Source organism: Mustela putorius, unplaced genomic scaffold (assembly GCF_011764305.1).
Source record: "Mustela putorius furo isolate JIRA1106 unplaced genomic scaffold, ASM1176430v1.1 tig00003863_pilon_pilon_pilon, whole genome shotgun sequence".
Taxonomy (NCBI): domain Eukaryota; kingdom Metazoa; phylum Chordata; class Mammalia; order Carnivora; family Mustelidae; genus Mustela; species Mustela putorius.
Genome location: NW_025422015.1, coordinates 9530136 through 9555381, shown reverse-complemented (window position 1 = coordinate 9555381; position 25246 = coordinate 9530136). Strand labels below are relative to the sequence as shown.

The 25246-nt window shown below is 37.2% G+C and overlaps 1 protein-coding gene across 6 annotated transcripts in view; it reads right to left on the bottom strand.

The window, feature by feature from the left end:
• The window catches only part of SHPRH (SNF2 histone linker PHD RING helicase), an 88827-nt gene that overhangs the window by 4076 nt on the left and 59505 nt on the right, over positions 1 to 25246 (bottom strand). For 3 of the 6 annotated variants that reach the window (XM_004752766.3, XM_004752767.3, XM_013056249.2), the window contains 5 exons: positions 24368 to 24439; positions 21072 to 21260; positions 6134 to 6226; positions 5180 to 5266; positions 4033 to 4211 (listed from right to left, as the gene is read on the bottom strand). In XM_004752766.3, the coding sequence (XP_004752823.1) occupies positions 4033 to 4211; positions 5180 to 5266; positions 6134 to 6226; positions 21072 to 21260; positions 24368 to 24439 (620 nt within the window). The other 3 variants (XM_013056248.2, XM_045066271.1, XM_045066272.1) reach the window with 3 other exon arrangements.

Below are 25246 nucleotides of genomic sequence, written 5' to 3'. Positions count from 1 at the left end.
GGGGGTGGGAGTACAGTGGGAATACACTTTCTTTTACCATGTTCGACTTTACCATGAGTTTTCCATTAGCCAGGTATCCAAGGGGAGGGGCAGTCCAGATGTGTGTGAAGCAACAGAACGGGGTATGTAAGTCTGAGGCAGGAGCTGAAGGGGCATGTCTGGACTGGGGACAAATGTCTGAGAGTCATCCACATGTAAATGCTACTTAAAGCTCTAGGACTGGATAAGCTCATCTAGGAAGTGTGGGTGAGAACAAAATCCTCAGGGACCACGGGCAAGAAGCAGGTTATTAATAACATGAACTTCATTTCCGTGGTACAGTGAGGACAAAGCCCAAACAGAAAGGCTGAGAGGGGAGGGTTAAGGAAGGGGAGGTGGTGGTGGAAGGTAGGGGAGTGTTTTTGAAGACAGATAATATTAAGACATATTTATGTGGTCATGTATTACAAGAGGAATGTCCTTGAGAATATGAGAAGGGATGGGACCCATGACATTGGAATGGCTGGCTTTTCAAAAAAAAAAAAAAAAAGGGACACTTCTCCCACTGTAATAAAAGGGAAGGACGTACTGTGCCTTTCTGCTTATTGCTACAGATGAAATATCTATACCCCTACCTACAACCACTCATGCGCTCGACATTATTCCGGCACTCTTTCCTCACTCTTGCTTCACTCGTTCTCTGTTTCTAATGAATCACTCCATTATTTCTTCCATATGAAAGGAAACAACAACAACAACAGACCTCCTGATCCCATACTCTTCCTTTTCTCTGCTCTTTGCAGCAAAACTGTTCAAAATACAAGTCCTACCAGAGATAAAGAGGCAGGAGTGCACCGTGCTTAGAAGCAGGGACTGGCGAGGCAGAGCAGCTGTGTTTGAAACCCGCTAGCAGTTTTGCTGGCTATGTGACCTTGGACAAGTTACTTAACCCCTCCGTTAGGTGTTTATTAATAAATAAATAAATAAATAAATAAATAAATAAATAAAATCCTCTTCTCTCTGATACTCACATCAGGACATCGCCTCCACCACTACGATCTCTATGCTGCTAAATCTATGGGTCAATTCTTGATCTTTATCTTACTTGACTTCAGGAATATTTCTTCTGGTTTTCTTCCTTACTCATTGTTTGATCTTTATCTGTTATCTTGGCAGGTTCCTTCTCTTCTCCCACAGCCTTCAACTTTGTGTGCTCTGGAGTCCAGTCCCTGGTCCTCTTCTCTACCTACACCTATTCCTTAGGTAATCTCACTCAGTCCTGAGACTTGAAAATACCATTTTATGCCATTGACTTTCAAATGTATCTCTAGCACAGACTTCTGAACTTGGACTTGTATATACAATTACAGAATAGCTATCTCCATTTGTAATAAATACCGGGTAAACATCTCAAATTTCTATTTAAAATACGCTTCTGTTTCCCTCACCAAACCTGCTCTACTCTGTAGTCTTCCCCAGCTCAGCTGAAAGCTACCTCATCTTCCAGTTATCTAGGTCAAAAACCACGGTACTGACCTTGACTTGCTCACGACCCATGTCCAGTCTATCCACACGTAACTACTGCTTCTACCTTTGAAATATGTCTAGAACCTGATCACTTCTTGCCATTTCCACTGCTGCTACCATGGTCCAGGTTGCCCTTAACTCTTAACCAGGACTATACAGCAGTGTCTTAACTGTTCTCCCTGCTTCCAGTCTCCTGGCCCTGCACATAGCACTCAAGAGTGATTCTCTCAAAGCTTAAGTTAGAACTTGTTGCTTCTTTGCTTAAAGACTTGCACTGGCTCCTTATCTTACATACACAGTGAAAGCAAGGTCCTCATAGCGACCTCCTAGGCCCTATAAAACCCCCTCTCCTACTTTCTAACTTCATCTCCTATTTTCTCCTCTTTGCTTATTCTGCTTTAGCAACTCTGGCTCCTTGCTATTCCTCAAATGTACCTCCTGACCGAGTCTTTGCACTGTGTGTGATCTTTGCTTGAATATTATACCCAATGACATTTGCATGGCTTTCTCAGCTCTTTCAAGTCCTTGTTCAGATGTTAACTTTCCCACAAAAGCTCGCATGCCAGGTGGTTCAGTGGGTTAAGCTTCTGACTCTTGATTTTGGCTCAGGTCACGATCTCAGGGTTGGGAGATCAAGCCCCAAGTTGGGCTCTGTGGAGCCTGCTTAAGATTCTGTTTCTCCCTCTGCTCCTCCCCCCTCTTTATTTTTCTCCCTCGCTAAAAAAATATCTTTTATGCCAACCTGCTCAGCCAAATATATATTTTTTTCTCTTTTAAACAGAGATCAAGACCTGAACTGAGATCAAGAGTCAGACATTTACTCAACTGGGCCACTCAGGGGCCCCTAGCCAAATCTTAATCCTCCTTACCCTGCTCTACTTTTCAAGCTCCTAAAAGCATATATTTTACTTACATTATTGTTTACTATCTGTCTCTCTACCAACTGTCATAACTAGAAATTAAGTTCCATGAGGGGATCTCAGAAGGTGTTCAATAAAAATTTATTGAATAAATATGGGGGTATTGATGCAGGTAAACTGTTCAAACTGGTGATGAAAAGATGAGACCTTATTTGTTTTCCATGTATGAGACAAGACTTTCATCAGTGGGGCAGGAAGTTATAGAAGACTTTTACAATAGCCTCTTTAGAAAGTGGAAAAGTCTATCTACTAGGGAAGCACGGGTAATGCTGAATGGCCTTTTTAGACTGTGGTCTTACATCTGACCAGAATCCAGTCTACGCTTTGGAAAACACTGATAAGAAAAGAAAGCGGTATTTAAAAATATAAGAAAAAAAAAAAAACCACCAAAAAACAAAAACCAAATAACCCCCCAAACCAAATAAAATATAACTGCATTTTAAATGACACTCCATGGTACTTAGAACAAGTGTGTTTATTACAGTTATGTTACTTTGCCATTATTTTACTACAGGTTTGTTTGATGAACATGTCTCTTCTGCTGAAAACTAAAGTCCTCATTTATTATCCAGGCAACTGCTTCCAGAGCAATCCAGTTTTTTCAGTAGGTCATACGAAGATGGCATCTATTGTCACTCCTCTCCACATACTCTATACCTCAGCAATTCCAAACTCCTTATGGCCCCTAGGAAAATCATGGTGTTTATCTCTTCTGCGTTCTTGCACATGCAACTCTCTCTTTAGCTGTGTGAGCACCTTTTCCAGCCCAGCTTTGAAAGAACTTTTCCTTTAAGATTCAACAAAATGAAGCCTTTCCTAACTCTCTAGGCATAACTGACCACTCCCTTCTTTTATTATCACAGTACTTCTTTGTATTTTTGTACACTCTATTGCCATATTTCTTGTACTACACAGTGACCTCCTTGGGGGAACAGATTATGTCTTCCTCAATTTGAGTCTTCGGTATCTAGCATAATGAGTGACATATAGTTGCCACTCAATATTTATTTAATGACTACTCAATATGGGTGTTTTTTAAACATTCAAGGTATCTAACATCTAGGAGGTAATACACTAAGAGGTCTTATGAAAGATAACTGTCTATTTTGATATTTGAATAAAAGTAGTAGCTATTACACATTATACACTATTAGGTTTGGGCCCAGTATTAGGCTGAGCCTTAACTAAAACTAAATATGTCTTAGAATAGACCTAAGGGACTGACTTTTTCTAAGAGGAAGAATTTAAAAAGGAGTCATGAATGAAATATGCCTTCTTTTAAATTCAGGTTATTTTACACAATCAAAAATCAATTCTTTCAAAGTCATGATGGATGCCTTCAACTCTGCAGCTATCTTAAATATTTTAAGGAGGTGATCAGGATAGACTGAAGGGGGAAAGACAAATATCTGGGAGAATTTGGGGATTTGCTGTTTGGAGGAGGGATGGTTGGAAATCTCAAAATGTCTTTTGGTCATATACTTGAAAACTTAGTAAGTAAGTGATTAAAAATGAATAGGTTGTAATAAACATAAATGAGTTTAAATACCAATTTTTATCTTAGACACATGAAGCAAATGTAACTGATGCTAATTTTAGTTCTTACTTTGTTTGTCCAATTCGGTGCACCCTCCCAATGGCCTGAAGCTCATGGGCAGGGTTCAGTATGGGCTCCACCAAGAGAACATGAGTTGCTTCAATGATAGTTAATCCATTAGAACCTGTGTGCAGGGGCAGCAGCAAAATATTGATTTGAGGATCATGTTTAAATGCTGAAAGGTTCTCCTAAAAAAGAGAAAGGTACATTTAAATTTTAGTTGGCTCACTTAAAAGTAAGAGCAGTATATTATAGGTCTTATTAAGAACCACAATAGGGGCGCCTGGGTGGCTCAGTGGGTTAAGCCTCTGCCTTTGGCTTGGGTCGTGGTCTCGGGGTCCTGGGATCGAGCCCCACATGGGGCTCTCTGCTCGGCGGGGAGCCTGCTTCCCCCATCTCTCTCTGCCTGCCTCTCTGCCTACTTGTGATCTCTCTCTCTGTCAAATAAATAAATAAAATATTAAAAAAAAAAAAAGAACCATAATAGAATCCAGGTCATTGTGAAATTAACAATTAAGACAATTAAATGTAAAATGACCAATTTTAGAAAATGTAAACTTGTTGCTTGACTTCATGAGGAGAAGTGTCACATAAGCTCCCTTGTTTTTTATGATACAATGGAAGCACAAGATACATGTATGTGATATATGCAAATTAAACTATATGAGCTTGGAGGGAAAAGAGAGAGAGAGAACGAGAGAATGTGTCAGAATGAGGATGAGAAGAGACATGAATCTGCTATGTTTTCACTTGGTCTTCTTTGTATTTTTGTCTCTTACGGTGTACACCTATTGTTGTACTGAGTGTAACATAAGGAATTTGACCATACAGAGTTCTGCCTGACAGTGTCTTGAGGACCTAATCCCAGCATGAGGGGCCTGTCCATTCAACAGGTGTATTGTTGGCCATCTTTTCCTTTATTGAAGCAAATGACCTCAAGTCAGAAGATCTTAGAAAAAAAAAAAATCTTGCTATGGGTATAAATGGATAGAATATAATTACAGTTTCTCTACTTTGCTTTTGAATGTCAATTATATAATGAACCAGTAACTGAAACCCTTACACAAGACAATAAATCCAAGTAAACTTTTAATAGCAGTTTCAATTTGCAACTAAATTCACCGCCCCCCAAAAAGCAAGAAAAATCCTGACATACCTGAAATGTCTTAACACGACTGATCTGAGCAAATTCCATGTTGTTATCAGTGAGGGCTTTTGAAATAATGTCTAATACATCTTGCCACTAAAATACATCAAACAGTAAGAAAACAAATATTTACACATAGCTTTCACATAAAAAGGAGTTGAAAAGGAACTATATCCAAATAACTTTTGTACCTCAGAATTAAGAAAACATAAAAACAAACCTTCAAATGTGGTTCCATCAATATTATTTCATACTATCAAAAGGATAGTGTTTTTTTCCCTTGTTTGTTTTAAATCAAATGCTGGTTAAAGATGGGATAAAAGATATGCGTGTCTTTGTGAACTGAATTAAGATAAATATAAATAATAGAAAGTAAATAATGGAGTGCTTAATGGATATAACTGCTTACCTTTTAAAAACTAGAATTTTTACTCAATATTTTATTCAGTGGGTTACTTTAACTTTCTTTTTCTCAAGCAACAAATTTTACTTGTGAAATGACTTTCGACATTATAGATTTAATTTTTAACATATTAATATTAGAAAGGCCCCATGAAACATATTAATAGGAAATGTACCTATAGAAATTGCCTTATAAAATACTGTAATTTTTAACATATTAATATTAGAAAGGCCCCATGAAACATATTAATAAGAAATGTACCTATAGAAATTGCCTTATAAAATACTGTAATTTTTAACGTATTAATATTAGAAAGGCCCCATGAAACATATTAATAGGAAATATACCTATAGAAATTGCTTTATAAAACATCACCAAATTTCTCTGAAAATAATTCTATCTTATGGACATAGAAAAAAAAAAGAACATGGAAAATCTAGCGGTAATTCTAAATCTCAACTATATTATGGTGAACATTACACACAAGTTCTCAGATATAAATTGATCAGAGACAGAAAGCCAGTCTGAGCTAAGACTCAGGATAAAAGCATTGACCGTACCGTTGAGAAGACGAGTGCTTTAGCGCCTGGGTCTCTAAGCTGGATTCTCATCAGAGTTCTGACCACAGCTTCCACTTTTGTAGAATGGCTACCCTTTGAACACAAACAAGGAAACATGTCACTAATAAAATCTAGTTTATAATAGAAAAGGAAACCAATGTAAAGCATTTGAATTACCAAAACTACATGTGTATCAAAACAATCAGGTACATATGTGTTTACTTTTCTTTATTTTGTATTTGCTGGAAATTTTCTTTAGCCTCAAACTGTAGATGCTATAAAACTTACACCCCAAGAAAACTAAATACGAAACGCATCAGCAAGTCATATAGTGACATGACTCTGAAGAGATTATTTTTAGTTAAAGTGGGTAAGGATTTGTAGTTACAAGATTTTCTTATTTCAGATAAGCAGAATTTATATTAGAAACACTTTTCACTTCAGATACCAGGGTATTAATACAATGAATCAAAACTCCAGTGTAAGTAAACTGTGAAGGATCCAACCTGGGAAAGATCCTTTATTACAAAGGATAGAGACAGAGGTAGAAACGACACCTACTTGGAAAGCAGCAGATTTCTACAAAGCTAGATAAACACTCAATGAGTGGTTTTTTGCATTTTCTATAACCATTTCATCATAAAAGTATGAAAAGAAAGAAAGTGAAGAAATAACAAAATGAGGAAATGAGCAAATGTTTTTGTAGCCTTCATAGAGAAAGTTTTCCTCCTGGAATGCTCTGGGAGATGGCAATGGCATGAAGATATTAAGGGCATGGGATTTTGAGACAAATCTAAATTCAAAATTGACCAACCAGTTACACATTTTGCTGGTTATGCAGACTACTCTTTCCAAGGCTTAGTTCCCTAATCTGTCAAACAGGGATGGTAATTCTATTTCCAAAGATTGTTAAAATGGCTAAATGAGAGAAATACTTGTATAGCATTTAAATGAACACTTGGCAGAGCAGATACTCAGTAACTTCTTATCTTTCTAAGACATTAAGTATGAGCACAGATAATGACACAGATAATCTCACGAGAGCAGATCTAACCAAAAAGAAGTAAAAATATTCCCACAGCAGCATTACTCTTCTCCTCAATCCGAATCCTTGCACCACTTTTACAGAGACAGTCACAGGTAAAATATATCAATGAAACAAGAAAGAAAGGCTTATCAATTTGAAGTTAGCAAGACAGAATTATGGAACAAGTTTTAAAACCCTAAAACTAAAATCCTGAGTCTATATAATTATTTTTCTGGTACGCAGATTGTCAATCACACTGGAAAGGTTAAAAAATATAAAGAATCTGTTTCAGTATAAAGTGTCTTAAATAGAGCAAAATGTGTCTCCAATGAGAGAAAGCAGGAAATCAGCATGATGTATTGTTTAATGAGTTTAGAGAGAAACATTCATATCCCTTGCGAGGTCTCATTTTCAAAAATATTTTCAAATGAAATACCATAACTATGAAACCTTCCATCTATTAAGCTGCTTCTTATGAAAAGTTCAAAAGAAAACATAGCAATAACCTTTTATAAGCAAGATTTCAAACTAGAGTGCTAACTCTGTGAAGGAAAAGACCAGAACATCAGCTTTTATCAAAATTTGGACAGTTCAGTGGTAACTTTCAATGACTCCTTGCAAATGTCACAGCTTGGAACCATTTGGTCCTAGTCCAGTTACTTACACTATGAAAGAATAATAAGCGTAGAAATCCAAAGCTCCGCTTGGCAGAAAGCTACATGGGGAGTGAGACTACCTTAATAACCTTTTCTTCCACTTGGACAGAAGTGGTCACTGACAGTAAGAACAACGGATGGCCTTCTTAGTGGGTGGCCCACGTATACTGGCAGGTGTTGGTTTGAGCATGCAGGCCATGCATAACTTTAAAAAACAAATCCAATAAATGCACAATCCTTATGTTAGGCTAATCTGTTAAGGTAGTTTTTGTCAAGACAAATCATTTCCTATATTAAACTACCTGAAGACATTTAAATTATCATAAATTGTCATTAAAATTGTTGCCTCCCAGTTGCAAGAAGATATGTTTTTTTTTTTTTTTTAAAGATTTACTTATTTACTAGAGAGAGAGAGAGCACATGTGTGCGTATGTGTTGGGGAAGGGACAGAGGGAGAGGGCGAGAGTCTTAAGCAGACTCTGCGTTGAACACAGAGCCCTACACAGGCCTCAATCCCAGGACCCAGAGATCATGACCTAAGCCAAAACCAAGAGTCAGATGCTCAACTGATTATGCCACCTAGGCACCCCTGTTGAGTTTATTTTAATAACAATTCCCAATTTGTTGCTAAATCGAAAGAAAATGCTATGCACAATGAAGGATTACTGACCTAAGAAGTTAACACAGAATGCAGTAAGTTATAGGAGAAAACTGAATAGAAATTAGGTAAGGATCAAGTTTCTGTTTTATTTACTGTATCTATCACAAGCACATTTTGGATGACTTTAAAAAAATTACATAAAAGCAAAATAAGCTTATTGGATAACTAAGCTAACAGAAATACACAGAATTAAAGAAGTTAAATCCTTTTTTAAAGCCCTACCCTCTCAAAACACGATTAAGAATTGGCATTTATCCTGTTAGATTCCTTAGGCATTTTTGAAGCTTATATAAAAATACATATATATTCCACAAACATTTGTAAAAACATGTTTTATAAAGTGGCCTTTTAACTTGTATCTTAGTAATCTATTCATGTAGGACCTTTATTTTACTTCACCTCAACAGCTGCACATTTAGGGTATAACAATTTATTAAATATTTGGTTATTAACATCATTTAGATTCTTGCATTCATTTTGCTATTATAAACAATACTTCAGTGCTACTTGTTCTTATAGCTTTGGATGCATGTGAAGATATTTTTGTTGGATAGGCACATCCAAGTGGAATTGTTGGTTAAAGACTCAAAAAACTTACTAGATACTTGGATTTTGGAAGATTTTGGTGGATCAAATTGCCATCTAAAAATGCTGGAACTGGGGCACCTGGGTGGCTCAGTCAGTTAGGCATCTGCCTTCAGCTCAGGTCATGATCCTGGAGTCCTGGGATCCAACCCCATGTTGGTTCCCTGCTCCGCTGGGAGTCTGCTTCTCTCTCTCACTCTGTGCCTTCCCCTGCTCCTTGTCTCTCTCTCTCACTCACTTTCTTTAATAAATAAATAAAATCTTTAAAAACATAAAAAATTTTTAAAAAAAATGCTGGAACTTTAACAACCAGTGGTTAAAAATGTCTGTTTCTTTGCACACTTGTTTAAATTCAAATTTTTGCCAGTCTGATAGGTGAAATGAGGAGCCAAATTTTCATTTAGTCTACATTTTCCTGACAGTGAATCTGAATATCATTAACTGGCCATTTAGAATTCCTCTTCTGTGAACTGTATTCCTATCTTTTGCCAATCAAAAAAAAAAAAAACAAAAAAAACAAAAAAACCCCCCCAAAACCCTAAGTTTTCATTTCTTACTGATTTGTAAGATCTCTTGTATACTGTATATGCTAAATTTATGTTGTCAATATTTTCTTACCTCTGTATGTGGTAAATGCAATAATGTAAATTATTGTGTTAAATGCAATAATGTAAACAAAAGTGCTATCTTAATATATATTAGTTGCAGTAACTCACAAATGTTTGAGGAATGACAATGGGTTTAAAATTAAGTATTCTTTATTCTTCTATAAGATTTTCCTGTGCTATACATTTAACTAGTATTTCATAAGGGAAATGGGATTTTGGGGGTAGATGAGCAGCTTTTTCTTCAATTGCCTTGCCATGGTTCTTTCTTCATTTTTCATTTAAATAGACTCCACCCAAATGAGGGGCTTGATCTTATAACCCTGAGCCTAAATTAAGTCAGATGCTTACTCAACAGAGCTACCCAGGCGCCCAAACCTGGTGGAACCTAGATTCCCATACCACATTATGCCCTTATTTATGAACTTTCCCCCCTCTTTTTTGTTTGTACTTTTTACTTCCAAATGAAAAAAGCAAGAGTCCCAAAATAATACTGAAAAGACTACAGTTGGTCTTATAGCAGAGTCAAAGTGAACAAGAGGGCAGATTTTCTTCTGCATTTTTCTCATCACTCAAATCTCTCCAATATTGCAAGTAAGTTCATATTTGATTATTCAAATCATTTATTTATTCAACAAAATGCCAAGAACTATATTAGGCACTGGATATACAAAGATCAAAAGATACACTCCCTTGCTCTCCAAAACATACCCTCTAATCATGTTACAGAATATAGAAAACAACAAAAAAGATGGTTTATAATGCTGGTTTATTATAACATCTTAATGAGTACTATACACATTCTACTTCTCTCTTTTTTTTTTTTTAAAGATTTTATTTATTTATCAGAGAGAGAGAGGGGGAGAGAGCGAGCACAGGCAGACAAAATGGCAGGCAGAGGCAGAGGGAGAAGCAGGCTCCCCGCTGAGCAAGGAGCCCGATGTGGGACTCGATCCCAGGACGCTGGGATCATGACCTGAGCCGAAGGCAGCTGCTTAACCAACTGAGCCACCCAGGCGTCCCTCTACTTCTTTTTTTAATGTTTCTATCTAAAATGCATAAATGAAATTTGGCTCAAATCTGTCAGTTTCTTTTCTTTTTTTTAAAAGATTTTAAAAATTTATTTGACAGACAGAGATCACAAGAAGGCAGAGAGGCAGGCAGAGAAAGGGAGGAAGCAGGCTCCCTGCCAATCAGAGAGCCCGATGCGGGACTTGATCCCAGGACTCTGAGATCATGACCTGAGCCAAAGGCAGAGGCTCAACCCACTGAGCCACCCAGACACCCCATCTGTCGGTTTCTGAGAAGACTATTCAGTGTGGCTACTGCTACAGAAACTAGTACTCAGTTTGTTAAAAAAGGTTACAGCACAGAGAAGGGATGGGTTATATACAGGCAGGGCTGGAGGAGATCACAGAAGGGGCACAAAAGAGATGAGGATGAGGAATTGTGCACAAGAATCTATCCCTATGCAAGGTGTTAACAACGTACGAAGTATGAATATTCTCAAGACAGATAAACTGGAAGCCTCAGTCCAACTTCTTATTTTTTTTAGCTGTATGAGTAAACATACGAATGCAAAATTAAGCTGGGATGATAAATATTTGTGAGGAGGATACATGGGAATAGAAATCCCACAAGACTGCCAGACTACTTCTTAACACTTATGTTGATAAAGTTGTATTTAATTATAAGCATAATTGGTCCTCTTCTGAAATTCCTTTTAAAAAAAAAAACAACAACAAGATTCTATTTATTTATTTGAGAGAGAGATTGTGAGAGCACAAGAGGAAGCAGCAGACTCCTGCTGCTGAGCAGGGAGCCCAATGTGGGATGATTCTGGGACTCTGGGACTATAACCTGAGCCAAAGGCAGTCACTTAACCAACTGAGCCACCCAGGAGCCCTGAAATTCTTGTCCCTTTCTTTATTTCCATCCTTTCTTGAGAGTCTCTTTGGTTTTTCCAGATACACATCCACCAACCCTTACTTTGTGATGATTGCTTGGCTTTTCTTCATGTTTCTGAAACATCAATGATGAAGACCCAGCTTTGGAGTAAAGACACATCATCTGTCCTCTGCCTTCCCCAGACCATATCTTCATGGTTGTTCTTCCTAAGGCACTACTTCTAAGGTCAGCTGGAGAACCAGGATGGGAGATGTATGACGTGTCATCAGTCAGATCAAGTCAGTACCTCTCCTGGTGTTCCACTCATGAGGTAAGCAGTCAAGAGTACTTTTTAACAGTTAATGGGGAAAAAAAAAAAGGAATTTTCCTTCTTTATAGCAAAAGAATCATACAAAATATTTTTTATGAAAATCTTTGTTCTCTTGCTTATAATTTAATCAACAAAACCGAACAAGGTCTTCAAGCTACATATATACGGGCAGTCTTTCCACTTTCTGGAAAATAAACCACAAAGTTAAAAGCTCTAGACTTTTGGGTAGAAGTCGAGGCAATGAAAAAAACAGCAGATACCCATTAGTACCAAAGGCCAACAAAGAATATTTCTTATGAATTCTGGCCTACAGGTTGTCTAGTTGCATACCTAAAGATCAGAAATGCCACGCAGCCTCTTAACTACTCCAAATAAGTGCAGCTAGCTTTTTTTCATCACAGAGTTAAACTTGATTGAGCAGCTCTACAGTCTTAGGTTTCTGTTATAAAAATTCTAAGAATCTAAAGTTTGAGTTAAAATTTGTTAAATGTGTTAAAAGGATGGAAAACTCACTTCTGTTTGTCATATATTCAGTAGCCAGAAAGAATTCTAGTAATAATGCTCTCAAGTAGTATTTAGACTTTGACCAACACTCCTCCCCACCCATCCAAAATGGGACTACATATCTCATCAGGTCATTTGTAGAGCGAAGTGCTGCTTTTCCTTCCCTAAAGTCTTCTTATTGGGGAAAGAGGAGGGAATAGGTAAAACCTTTGAGTATGGTGTAGAAGATATGCAGTGGTTGGCTTCGCTCTATTACCTTCATGCTTACTTCCTATGGCTGAGAATCTCTGTTTAGGGAAGGCAGGAAAGGAAAGAGAAGATATGAAATCTCCCTACTATAGCAGCAAAGTGCTATTTGCACTTGATTTACAGAAATAAAACCAGTGCTCTATGACAGGAAAGTTACTGTTGCTTTGTATTAGAGCCCTTTGTCACCAGTCTGCCCTTCTTCCCTTGAGTCCTCTCTTACTTTTTTGCTGTAGTATCTACGGATTCGCATGGTTATGGCTTTGCTCCACTGGCAGAATTAACGGCTAAAGTGGCTGCTGGGTTTTGAAGAACATTAGAAGAAAGTCGAACAGTGAAGATGATGAATGCAGTCTTATTTTTCACCAAATGTTAGAGAATATTATTTGGCAACTACTTTATGTCAATATACATATATTTAGAGAACTTACACACAAATATTCCATATATGTTAAATACATACACACTAGGATGTGAAACATATCAAATCATGGCTTACATTAAAGGAGGCTGTCAGTTACTTACCACTCAAAAGTGAAAGCAAAATGAAGTAATTTTCTGGAATTTGTCATTCACACACTCATCATGATAAAATTTCTTTAAGTGTACAGCACAGTGAAAAAATAGTACAATGAGCATTACAGGGATCTTAGTACCAGGTAAAGTTGACACAGACATTAAGAAAGCTTTCTAGAAAAACGTCAGAAGTTCCATTAGATGGGAGTGCTTGGAAGGTTTTTCTTCAAAAACAAAGTTTAAATCCACAAGATTAGAATCATATTCCTTTCTACATGACTTCAATCACTCTGCATGGTTCTACAGTGTATAATATTGTTCACTATTTTACTGACTCCCTGTAGATATGGAAGACATACTGATAATTAAGTAATAAAATGTGAAAGCTATTAAATATCATAATATAAAAATGATACCATATGATACTATAACAAAAATTAGGATGTAGAAGAGAGACAAAAAACTGAAAGAGGAACAGATGCACTAATTTCCTCATATTCTGAAGTGAGGAGACAGCAGATCCGGTGTGTCCTAGTGTTTTAAGAAACAAAACCTATGTGTTTTATTGAAAGTCATACAGGTGATCTTTAGAACTAAAAACAGAAACTGATCATAGTGGCAAGGCAAATAAGGTAGAATGAAGGACAACTGCATTCCATTTTATTCTGAATTTATTTTTCTTTTGTGTAAATTATTACCACTAAAAAAATAAATAAACTTTTTGTCTTCCCTTATTTCTTACAGATGGACAAGAGATCCAAGGGGATGGGAGGGAGGCCTATAACTTAAAGTTGTCACCTCACAGGCACACCAGCCCTCTGAATCTGTCAGGGCTTGAGAGCTGGGTGCTGCTGGTCCCGCAGGGCCTCCTCTTGCTCTAGGGTCAAATGGATGCCTAACCAGTGGCACCTGCCACATTTAAGGAGTTTCAGCTTTGTGAGAGGTAAGGCAATCCCATCTGAAACACAGCACAGGTTTTATTTTAGTCTTCCAGTTATTACATGGATTGAGTTTTGCAGTCATTAAAACATACTACAAAGGAGCTGAGATTAGAGATTTTGGGGAAGATTTCATCTGACTGAAAAACATCACTTTAAAGAAGACAAATTTAAACAACTTAATCCCCCTCCCCCCTCAAAAAGGAAACTATGTCCTCTAACCAGTAACATGACCAACTGGATTTTAACATGGTGACAGATAACAGATTTTGTTCTCTAGGTTTTCATTGTGGGCTTATAACTTGCAAATAACTCGAAAGTTCAGTATAAAGTTGTTTCTGTTTTGGTGTTACCTGACTTCTGTTACTTTTATTCTGGACACTTCTTTTGAAAGACATCTTACTCTTTGAATGAGCCTGTGCTATCCATGGTAGTTTCTGCAGAGTAAGATCAGTTAACATTGTTTTATTTCTGTCTGCACCTGTTCATCATGCTAAAAACCCATGTCAGTAGTGACAGATACAATTTAGTGCAGTTTTAGAGCTTACATGACTGGTTTCATGAAGTAGGATCACTTCTCAAGCATATGCCTGGGGCAAGGGCCGGATTCTTCAAGCATTCACGTGCTACTTGAATGAAGTTCAATGGAAATGCCACCCATACAGTGGGAAATCTTACAAGTGCACTAGGCCATGAAAATATCATTCTGTCCCTTTAAACACTTTGCATAAAGATTTTAAAGAGACAGGTTAGCAACTAGAAAAAAGTCAAAAATTTTATTTGCACCCAAAGGCTTTTAGAGATATTATATGTAAAAAGAGTAATCAACTGCTTATCTGTTCATCCGTCCGTCCATCCTTCCATCCACCCAACCATTTGTACTTACTGAGGACCTGTTATTTACCAGGTATTTTTCTAGATGCTGGGGATATAGTATTGAATAAATCGAAGTCCCCACTTCACGAACAACGTCCTTTCCACATTAATGGAGTTTATACCCAGCAAAGTGTAAGTTTTTCAGAATGGTAACTTCATAAAGATAATTTACATCTTAAAGTCTCTATTGTGTGTCTGATTTTTTGTAAGCTATTGCTAACTTAAATCCAGACTCTGAATTTGTAATTGAGTTTTAATTCTGAGCCCCAACAGTTCAGAATTACAACTGCTAACTTGGCCAATGAACAGAAAACGTTTTTTTGTGATTATAATTATACTTACTCATGCCATTTTTCTAACAAAAACAATTACATTCTAAAATTACCAGTTAATGTTCATATACAAGTATTTTATACAAAAATATTTAGATATACTTAAGAATATTCAAATAAATAAAGCTTATGGATTATATTCACCCAATTATTTTAGGCCCAGTCTCAATTTTGGAATCAGTTCTTTTCCATCCAGATGTTTCACTATATTTAGAAAGTACAAGATAGACTTCACAAGTCATCCTTGAATAACTGAACAAAAATTCAAGAAAAACAACAGAATTCTACATTTACAATGTGACACATGATACTGCTAAAATTCTTAGGGAGTGTGAGTGCAGAAATATAGTTTTGTTTTTTCCCCCCTCTACAAAGAGGCTGTGTAAGACAGCTCTATCATCAATAAACTTACTTATTAAAAATGCAGATACCTGGACAAGATGTCAGATCTAATTAGTTAAAAATTTAAATGGGAATGGGGCCTGACAAAAATCTTTATTTTAGGAAGCAGGCCAGTTATTTGACACTCCAAAGTTTGAGAAGATGAAGCAGTTGTGCCTGTGTGTAGGATGGGTGGGAAGGTTGCTGTTTTGTTGCGGCTATACCCATGTAGAGTATTTGCTCCTGGATAGAAACTTCTTATGACCTAAGAACTGTGTACATCATACAGTCAGGCTTTCCACTGACAAAAATGAAACCTATCCAAACTTAGAACACAAGGAACATGCCACGTGGGGTGTATGTTCTGCCAGGAAGCCTACTTCACCATCCCAAATGCCTGGCAGTTGTCAGAACTTGCAAGGGGAATTTTGTTTACTTTGCGAAATGCCCAGTAGGTTCCAAGGGTCATTTAGGAATACCGTCACACAGACATTAGAGTAAATAAAATCTTTAACTTACATGTGTCTGCTGAAGGGAACACTGTGATCACAATATTCAGTTTATGTCTATTGTCCATCAATAGGATTCCTTATATTGTGAAATACCAGCAGAAAAAAATGTCTTATATTGTTTAATACTATCTTTATGTTTTCCAAATATCTTTTTTCCAAGACCAGCTATATGATTATGTATGATACACTGTCTGCTCTGAGAGTCTTGACATTACTACTTAGAGTGAAATAAACATTTCGGATGATACAAAAATTCAACAAAGTAAAAAAATTACTTCTTGGCATTATAATAAAGGCCAGAGATTTGAAATTCAACATAAAAGAAAAATTCCTAGGGCTAACAATAGTTTGAACTAATATTTATGAAATTTTAAAACAGTGCCTTACTTATTTATATAGAATTATCTTTATTTTATATATGATTACTCCTTCAACTTCACAACAGATAATATGACTGTTCAGCAGGGTAGTTATAGAAGCAGAGAGTGTCTGAGAGAACAATAGGCAGATGCTTCAAAGAGGAGGTGGCAGACAGTAGGGCAGAAATGTGACAGAAGTTAGAAAAGGGGACAGGCATGGGGCGCCTGGGTGGCTCAGTGGGTTAAAGCCTCTGCCTTCGGCTCAGGTCATGATCCCAGGGTCCTGGGATCGAGCCCCACATCAGGCTCTCTGCTCAGCGGGGAGCCTGCTTCCTCCTCTCTCTCTGCCTACTTGTGATCTCTGTCTGTCAAATAAATAAATAAAATCTTTAAAAAAAAAAAGGGGACAGGCAGCAGAAGGCAGAAGTGGCAGGAACAAATGGTGACAGTAAAGGCAGTGAGAGAAGCAAAGTAACTGTGGCAAGAAGTAATGTGAGAATGTGGAAGACAGATAAAACTTACAAGCATAGTGGGTATAATAATCAGTCATGTTTAATAAAAAGGAAATACAAGTGTACATGCACCTATGAGGACAAAAAAATTAACTTCAGTAAATTCTGTAACCATAACTTTTTATAAGATGCTTTAATTTATGTGTTTATTAGTACACAGGAAAGACAGGAAGAGAATAATAAACAGTATTTGTACACTGATATTCCTGTCCCAACAGGACAGTGAATGTAACTGTCCTGACCTCTCTCCTGTGTGTCTAGGAAAGGTGCCATAAAACGAACAGGTGTTTGGGTTTGATGGGCTCCATGACTCAGTCTCACAGAGGCTGTGCTGTTTACTGGTAGCTAGAGAAATCACTTCCTAAACCTCACGGCGTGAAGCCTGACACAGCAGTTCTCACACTCGTTCCTTACAGTGTGATGAATGCTTTTACCTAAGGGTCAGCAGCCCTTCTTAGCCACGAGTGCCGTCGGTGGCCCTTGGGATGGCTGAGGCCAAAGGAAGAGACAGAAGAAGAAAAAGAAGGGCTAAGAAAAACTATTTTTAAGGGAAGGAGAGGAAAAGTGCAGGATTGGGAAGAAAGGGAGAGGGAAGCTGGGAGGAAAGCAGTTCTTTGGGCGGGGAGGAGGATCAAGCCTGACTATCAAATGCCTCATCAGGGCTGGTCAGCAGATTGCACCACAGACCACCTTCCTCTTCACTCAGCAACTTTTTGGCATTTGATTTAAAAATACACATTTATCCAGGGGATTCCCAGAGAGGGAGCAGAACTACACGACCCCTTGAAATCATGATCTTCTCATCACTTAACCTTGCCAGCTGTGTTATTCCCAGACTGCTCTACAGTTCCCTCCCATTCTCCACCCTCCCACTCCCAACTCCGGGAGTTCCCCATTACTAGTGCTTTATGGTCAACACACTCTGTCCCACTTTTAACCTTTTGTAGAAATACTGTGCTCTACTTCCTTGCTATAATTAGAACCCGGCTGTCCTTTGAGCACAGTGCTTTCTTGAACTATGACTACTGGTGTCCTCTGGTCTCTGATGCAGGTTTCAGATCATTATTTCTCATTTTTGTAAAAATTTCCATTCTTTTGGGCCTCATGAAATCCAGTTATCCCCTAATTCTACTCTTTGCTCTCATTTACTGAACACTACCTTTCATTCATGGAGGGATTTTGGTGCCTAACTCTTTCTCAACTCTACATAGGACACTGTCTGTCCCCTTGGACAACCCCTCCAACGTTCAAGTCTTACCATTTCAGCTTCTGTCACCTTGTCTCCTCCACCTTACTTGGGTCACCTGCTTCTGCAGTTGGATCTAGAGTAGCTGTTCTTTCTGACATGACTAGGAGAGCCCATCCTCTGACAAGGACATTTACCCTTAAAGCTTTTCTGCTCAGTAGCCCAACCTCTCCCTGGTATGTGAATGAGATTTCTACTTTCTCTCTACATGTCAACACTCTTGTCTTTTGAAGAAACTTATTACATTGCAGATTATTCCTTCTCTTTCCTTTATCTTCAAACTATCCTTCTTTGCCAGAGATAAAACATACTCAAGAATCTTTACCATAAAAAAACCCTAAAACAAACACCCCCACCCCCAAAACCAAAAGCCAAAAAATCCCCATAAGCCCTCCCTGTGCACTTTCTACCTCTTACTGGTTATAATTCTCTTTTCTACTTCACGGCTAAATTTATAAAATGGTTGGATATTTTCTCTACTTATTCACTTCTTGTTTACTCTTCATTCCCTTCCAATCTAATCTGCCTTTTGCCTCTAAATTTCCATTGAAAGGCTCTTTTGAGGTTCATCAATGACCTCCATCAGCCAGACTGGTCCACAGGGTCACTGAGCCACCTCAGCATCACTGGATATGTCTGGTAACTGCCTCCTTAGGAAGTAGTTCTTTGGCCTCTCCTTGATTGCTGATGCCTCCAGTTGCTCCTTCCTGGTCTCCTTTTCAGCTTTTCCCCCTTTATTCAACTTAGCTCTGGAGTCCTAGGGGACATGGTCTGAAGCTAACTGCTGTGTTTCACCCTAGGTAATCTCATTTACTCTCATGGCTTCACACATCATTATGCCAGTGACTGCAAATTTTCTACCTCTTGCTCCACAGAGCAACACTTTGCTACATGGATGTCCTAGACATTCCAAATCCAGCATGTTTAAATGTACTCCTCCTCCAAATACCTCCTATCAGTAACTGTACTATTATCCATCTGATTTTTCACTTCAGAAACCAGGGGGTCTTTTACAAAATTGCAATCAATCCCTCCGGCATTCTATCTTACTAATCAACCTTCGAATACCTCATGACTATAACCGGTTCCTTCTACCTCCACTACCACTATTGATCTAATCAAAACCACAATCACTACTGCTGTGGCCTTCTGATCTGTCCTCTCCAAAGTTTTTCTGTTTGTTTTCCTATTCCTGCTAATCGAATTTCTACACTGCACAAAAGGGATCTTTTAAAGATTCAAATCTGATCATGATACTTCTGTACATATAACACGTAACACCTTTCAGTTTACAGGAAAAGAAAATTTTCAAATCTTCAGAAGGCCCTTCAGCATCTGGTCCCTCTTTGGATTCCAGATTCATTTCATTCACTTGTCCTTTGTGCCTTCTACACTGCAGCCACTGAGTTCCATTAAGATCTTCCTCATCTCAGACATTTCTATGTATTGTTTTCTTGTTTGTTTCTATCTGGCAGCCTCCTCCCACAAGGTCACGTCTCTCTTCCCTTGGCCTGGTAAATTCATTCATCCTTTAGGCACCTACTTAACTGTCATTCCCTCAGAGAAGCCAAGTTTGATTTTCTTTTGGAGGGCTTATCACAATTGTAATGCACTAATTATTTGCGTAATGTCTGTTCCTGACTGCCCCAACTTAAATTCTGTAATTCTGTCCTTCCATTGCCAAACTGTAAAATCAACGAGGACAGCAATCATGTCTGTTTTATTAAGGAGTGTTTGTTGTATCTGTGAGGCCCAGCATACTGCCTGCCACACACTATGTGTCCAATAAACTGGTATGGAATGAATGAATGTCCGTTCCAACTTTGGGATTTTGTTTATCTCAACACACTAGAGAGCAATGTTATTGGTATTTCCAGGTTTTACTCAAATAACAGTAAGGATAAACAGTACTTAAACGAACTTTAAATCAATCACATTTTTGTCAGGAGGGGGAGCCCTAACTCCTGATAGTTTCAGCTTGTTAATTTTCCTCAAAAAATACAATCCTTAAAAATAAGGATTTTTAACTATCAATTACTCCTTCAGGCCTATATTCCCTACTACATATATTGATTTGTCCTTTGTCTAAGTCTGATTAGGATGAAAAAAAGAAGCAAGTTTAAGGAAGGCAAAGAACAAAAAATTCTAGTAAAGGTTTTTCATTAGATAAATGCCCCTTAGAAAGAAAGTCCAATTATCCTATTTGGATTTCAAATTCTAGTCATTTTCTTAGAATTCAGAAGGAAGCAAAGGGAAAAAATTAGGAAAATAAAGCCAAGTTTTGGCTCTGAAATACCAATATGTGTCATCTGAAAATATATACCTCCTTCTGTGACAGTCTCCATTAACTTCAGTCTCCATTAACTCCAATTAGGTTGGGTCTATCCCTTTTCCCTGCTATCTAGGGCGAATGAGAGAATGAGGAAGAAACTTTCTCTAAGTAAATTGCTAATTTAACCAGAGCTCTATTTGTAGTAGAAATACCAACAAAGATGATGGAGAACTGAAATTCTAAGATGTTAACTTTTCTGCCACAGTGGACCTGACGATGGCCAACCATGTTTGAAAAAGCCTTTTTGCCTTCCTCCCACATAGAAAGCATAGATGGTAAAGCTGAGGCTTTCAGGCAGTGTTCCCACAGAGAGAGTGGTTTCTACATATTCACTGGGCCGGCCTTGTTCTGATTTTGATGGTCTCACTATCAGATACTGATTGCTACTACATTGCTCTGACTATGCTTCCACATGTTCTTAACCTACTTTACCTTCACAGGGATATCTTCTTCCTGGTTGGCTTTCTCGGAGGTGAAGACATATGAGATTTCTTTGTGAGATGTGGTCTGGCGGCAGATGGCACACTTAATGGAGCTTCTATGAGACCCCACGCTGTACTGCTCAATAATAATTGAAATGCACTCGTTACAGAAACAGTGTCCACAGGTCAGTACTGCCCACTGAAAAAGAAAACACACAGAACATACCTCAGTGAGGCGCTATCAAAGATGCCTTCTAGGGGCACTTGGGTGGCTCAGTGGGTTAAGCCTCTGCCTTCTGCTCAGGTCATGATCTCAGGGTCCTGGGATGGAGTGTTCCATCGGGCTCTCTGCTCAGCAGGGAGCCTGCTTCCCCCCTCTCTCTCTCTGCCTGCCTCTCTGCCTATTGTGATCTCTGTCTCTCTCTCTGTCAAATAAATAAATAAATTTAAAAAATCTTAAAATCAATAAATACATTAAAAAGAGGATAAGGGAGCATAATTTCACTTCCTGAATATTTTATGATGTTAACACTCTGTAAGTCATAAAAGCTAAGTTGTACTTCAAAATTAACTGTTTTTTAGTTCAACCAGAATATACTTTCAATCTTTAGTTCTACTCACTCTGTTAGCTTAACAGTCAGTCACCATTATTTTGTAAGAAGTTGGTGTTCTCATTTTGGTATTTAGGAAAAACGCAAACTGCTGCTTTAGCACTGTAACAGCAGATACAGTAGAGGGACTGAGAACATTAATTTGGAGATATCATCTTCAATATATTCTATATAACTCATTAAATGGACTTCTATCTTTACATGTTACAGTATTTATTATATAGAAAATGAGATGGGCTAGTATCTCAGGTTTATTTAAAAGCGGTTCTAGATATATTAAAAAAAAACCAAATACATAAAAAGACATTTTTGAAAACCCCTTTGTCCTACTTCAAGAAACGTACAATAGCTCTGACTCTTGGAGGATACCACGGAGACTCCCTGATATTGGCAATGAGGGGTGCAGAAGAGCACCAGTTTTAGGTGAGGGATCAGTTCTAAAAGCTATGGCATCTTATGCAAATTATTTAACTTTTTCACCTGGTAAACAACAACAACAAAAATTGAGTGGTATTACGAATGACTAGGTTCTAAGCACTAAGCTGTGTTTTTCTAGGAGTCAGAAATGTATGCATACGCACAGAAAGAAGCATGGTTGGGCCCATCTGGGGTGCTTTTGCAGGATAGACTAAAAAGTCACTTAGAAAAGAACTCACACTAAGGGAGAAGAAAAATGAGATATATAAACTTGGTTTGAAAATAATTTCTGAGAAGGGGGAGGGGCTTTTGGGGTTTTACTAGCTGAAGCTGTTCATGCTGTTGTCTAGCTGTGCATCTGTTCTCTCATGTCTATTATCGGGAGCTGAGGCTGCATTAAAATTAAAGAGCTGTTTAACTAGCAATTTTCTTTTTTTAAATATTTATCTATTTTAGAGAAGGGGGAGCAGCAGGAGGAGAGGGAGAGAGTCCCAAGCAGACTCCGGGCTAAGATCCTAACCTGAGTTGAAACTGAGATCCTAACCTGAGTTGAAACCAAGAGTCTGTTGCTTAACCAACAGAGCCACCCACGTGCCCCTCACTAGAATTTTTGTAAACACAGCAGTATTCTGTACCCTGTGTACCTTCAGTGCCAGTAGGGATGAGGGGCACTTCCTCTACTTGAGAGAACTTTTGTGGCTCATGTGAGCTCAGAGTGGACAAGCCAAAAGTCCATCTACACCTGCAATTCAGAAGAAATCACACACTTGGCTCCAGAGCCTTGGGAGTGACTGGAGGTTGACTGAAGCAGCCCAAACAGAAGACCAGACAAATGGCAATGCCTCCAGGGGTATTAGCCAGTTTATGAGTTATCTCTGATTGATCCTCTGAGTTAGGAGGGGAAGAGGAGAACTGGGAAGATAAAACGATCTAGAGTTCCTACAGATTGCCGTGAGGAACAGAATTCAAAAAGAAAAGTATTGTTACTTTTATTGTATTCCAGTATGTTCTCCTAAATGAAGGAAATATGGGTTATACTAAAATTAAATGAAATTATGCATATGAAAGAGCTTTAAAAACTAGAAATGTTTAAGACATATATTAAAAATTCTGATTCACCCAGTTGTATGAATCTCATTGAAACTTAAAGTAAAAAAGGCACTACTTACCTTTTGATCCTTCCCATTCATGAATTTTATCATATTTTTACTAGTGATTTTTCTCAGAAATCAGCAGCATCTGTACATTACTATTCTGCTTGATCTCCAAAGTAATATTGGTGCATTTAAGATTTATTATCAATAAAATATCATTTAAAATCCCACTTTTTCATAAATTGTGGAGACCAAAAGATACTTTTTGTCTGATTATTGCTGGTCAGAATGTGGAGCTCATATATTTAACTTTTTACTCTTGGTTCCATAGAAAAAGGCAGCCAAGAACACTTTTACTCACTTCGATTAAGAAGCAATTAATACTCTGATATCATATATGATTTATCATACAAAGTAGATTCTACAAAGTAGATATTTGTAGTTTCAAAAATCACAGTTGGTAGGATAAAGAATCTCTTTGAGGAGAACTAATATGGTGCAATTAAATTTATAGAAATTTGTACACCAATCTTAGAAAGATTTATTCTATTACAATGGCCTTGTAAACAATCACATCTAAATTTCACTAGGATAGATATTATTTACACTTTAAGGTCTAGTTTTTAAATATTAATAATCCCAAATAGGAGCTATGTTACTATACCTTTGTAATAACTTCTTAAGTAAATGTATGATCTATTGTATTTCTGTACAACTACCAAATAAACATATTAAACTGACAAAGTCATATTACTTAGACTTGATCTTGTGACTGGAAAAAATATGCAAAACTATGCATTTTCAGTGAAAAATGTGGGGTTATTCTAGAAATACCTTTTCACCTATCACTTAAGAAGGATCACTGTTTAAACATGTGGCACTAATCTTCTCACTTAACCTTTGGTCCTATTTTTAAGGTGGAGGTCATTTTTTCTTTGGATATAAAATTGTCATGAGAGAAAAAGAGAGCTATTTTATATACATCTTTATATATATATATATATATATATATATATATATATATTACACCTTTGAAAGGTAAGTTGTACTTCAAAATTAACTGTTTTTTAGTTCAACCAGAATATACTTTCAATCTTTAGTTCTACTCACTCTGTTAGCTTAACAGTCAGTCACCATTATTTTGTAAGAAGGACCTATTTTGCATATGTTATTTATTATTTTACCTGTTTTCCCAGCTGCCGAGCACAGATTGGACAAGGTTCTGGATTAATGCCTCCTGATGTTTTATCTTGAGACTGTTCAAAAAAATAATTAAAAAAAGAGATTAGTTGCATTTTAAAACCTGATATGCATTTTACAACTCATTTATAAAAGTAAATGCTGGCAACTGCTATTTAAATAAACTTGATAATTAAGATGACTTACTAATGTATTACTTAATGCTAATATTCCCAGGATTAACAAGTAACATTCACAGAACAAATAAAAAATGCAAATAACTTTCCTTAGAGTTTATTAAAGTTACTATATTACTAATATTTGTGACTACTGTAAAAGGCAAAGTGAGAGCAAATTGTGATATAACAGGTAAATTCTCAAAATTTTACATTCAAGCTAGCTTTTATTACAAAGAAATAATGTATTATTTTAAAAAATGTAATTTGGAATTCTGAAATAAATGCTCCTTAAAAAATATACAGTCAATATTTATTCTGTACATTTCACTGGACAAGCGATCACAAACTTGGGAAAGGGCAGCATTTATTTACAAATCTCCTTAATGCTAGTTTCTTCTCCATATTCTTTTGTTATCTCATTAAGGCAAAACAAATAACTAGAAAGCAGAAATATCTTTGAGACTCATTTTGCCTGAAAATTATATTAAAGTATAATAGTTCTCTTCAAAATCTCTAAAACTATCTCAAAAATTTTTGAGCTTCAAGAAAGTTACCAAATGGACAGTTTTTAATACTGAGGAAGACCTGAAGGAAAGTAAATTAGACTCAAAGATCACTGAAGTTTTAAAAGTCTTTGGTTTCATTAACCAAATAGTTAAACACTTTAAACAACTCTTTTTCATTATCTCTTGACTTTTGTTTAGT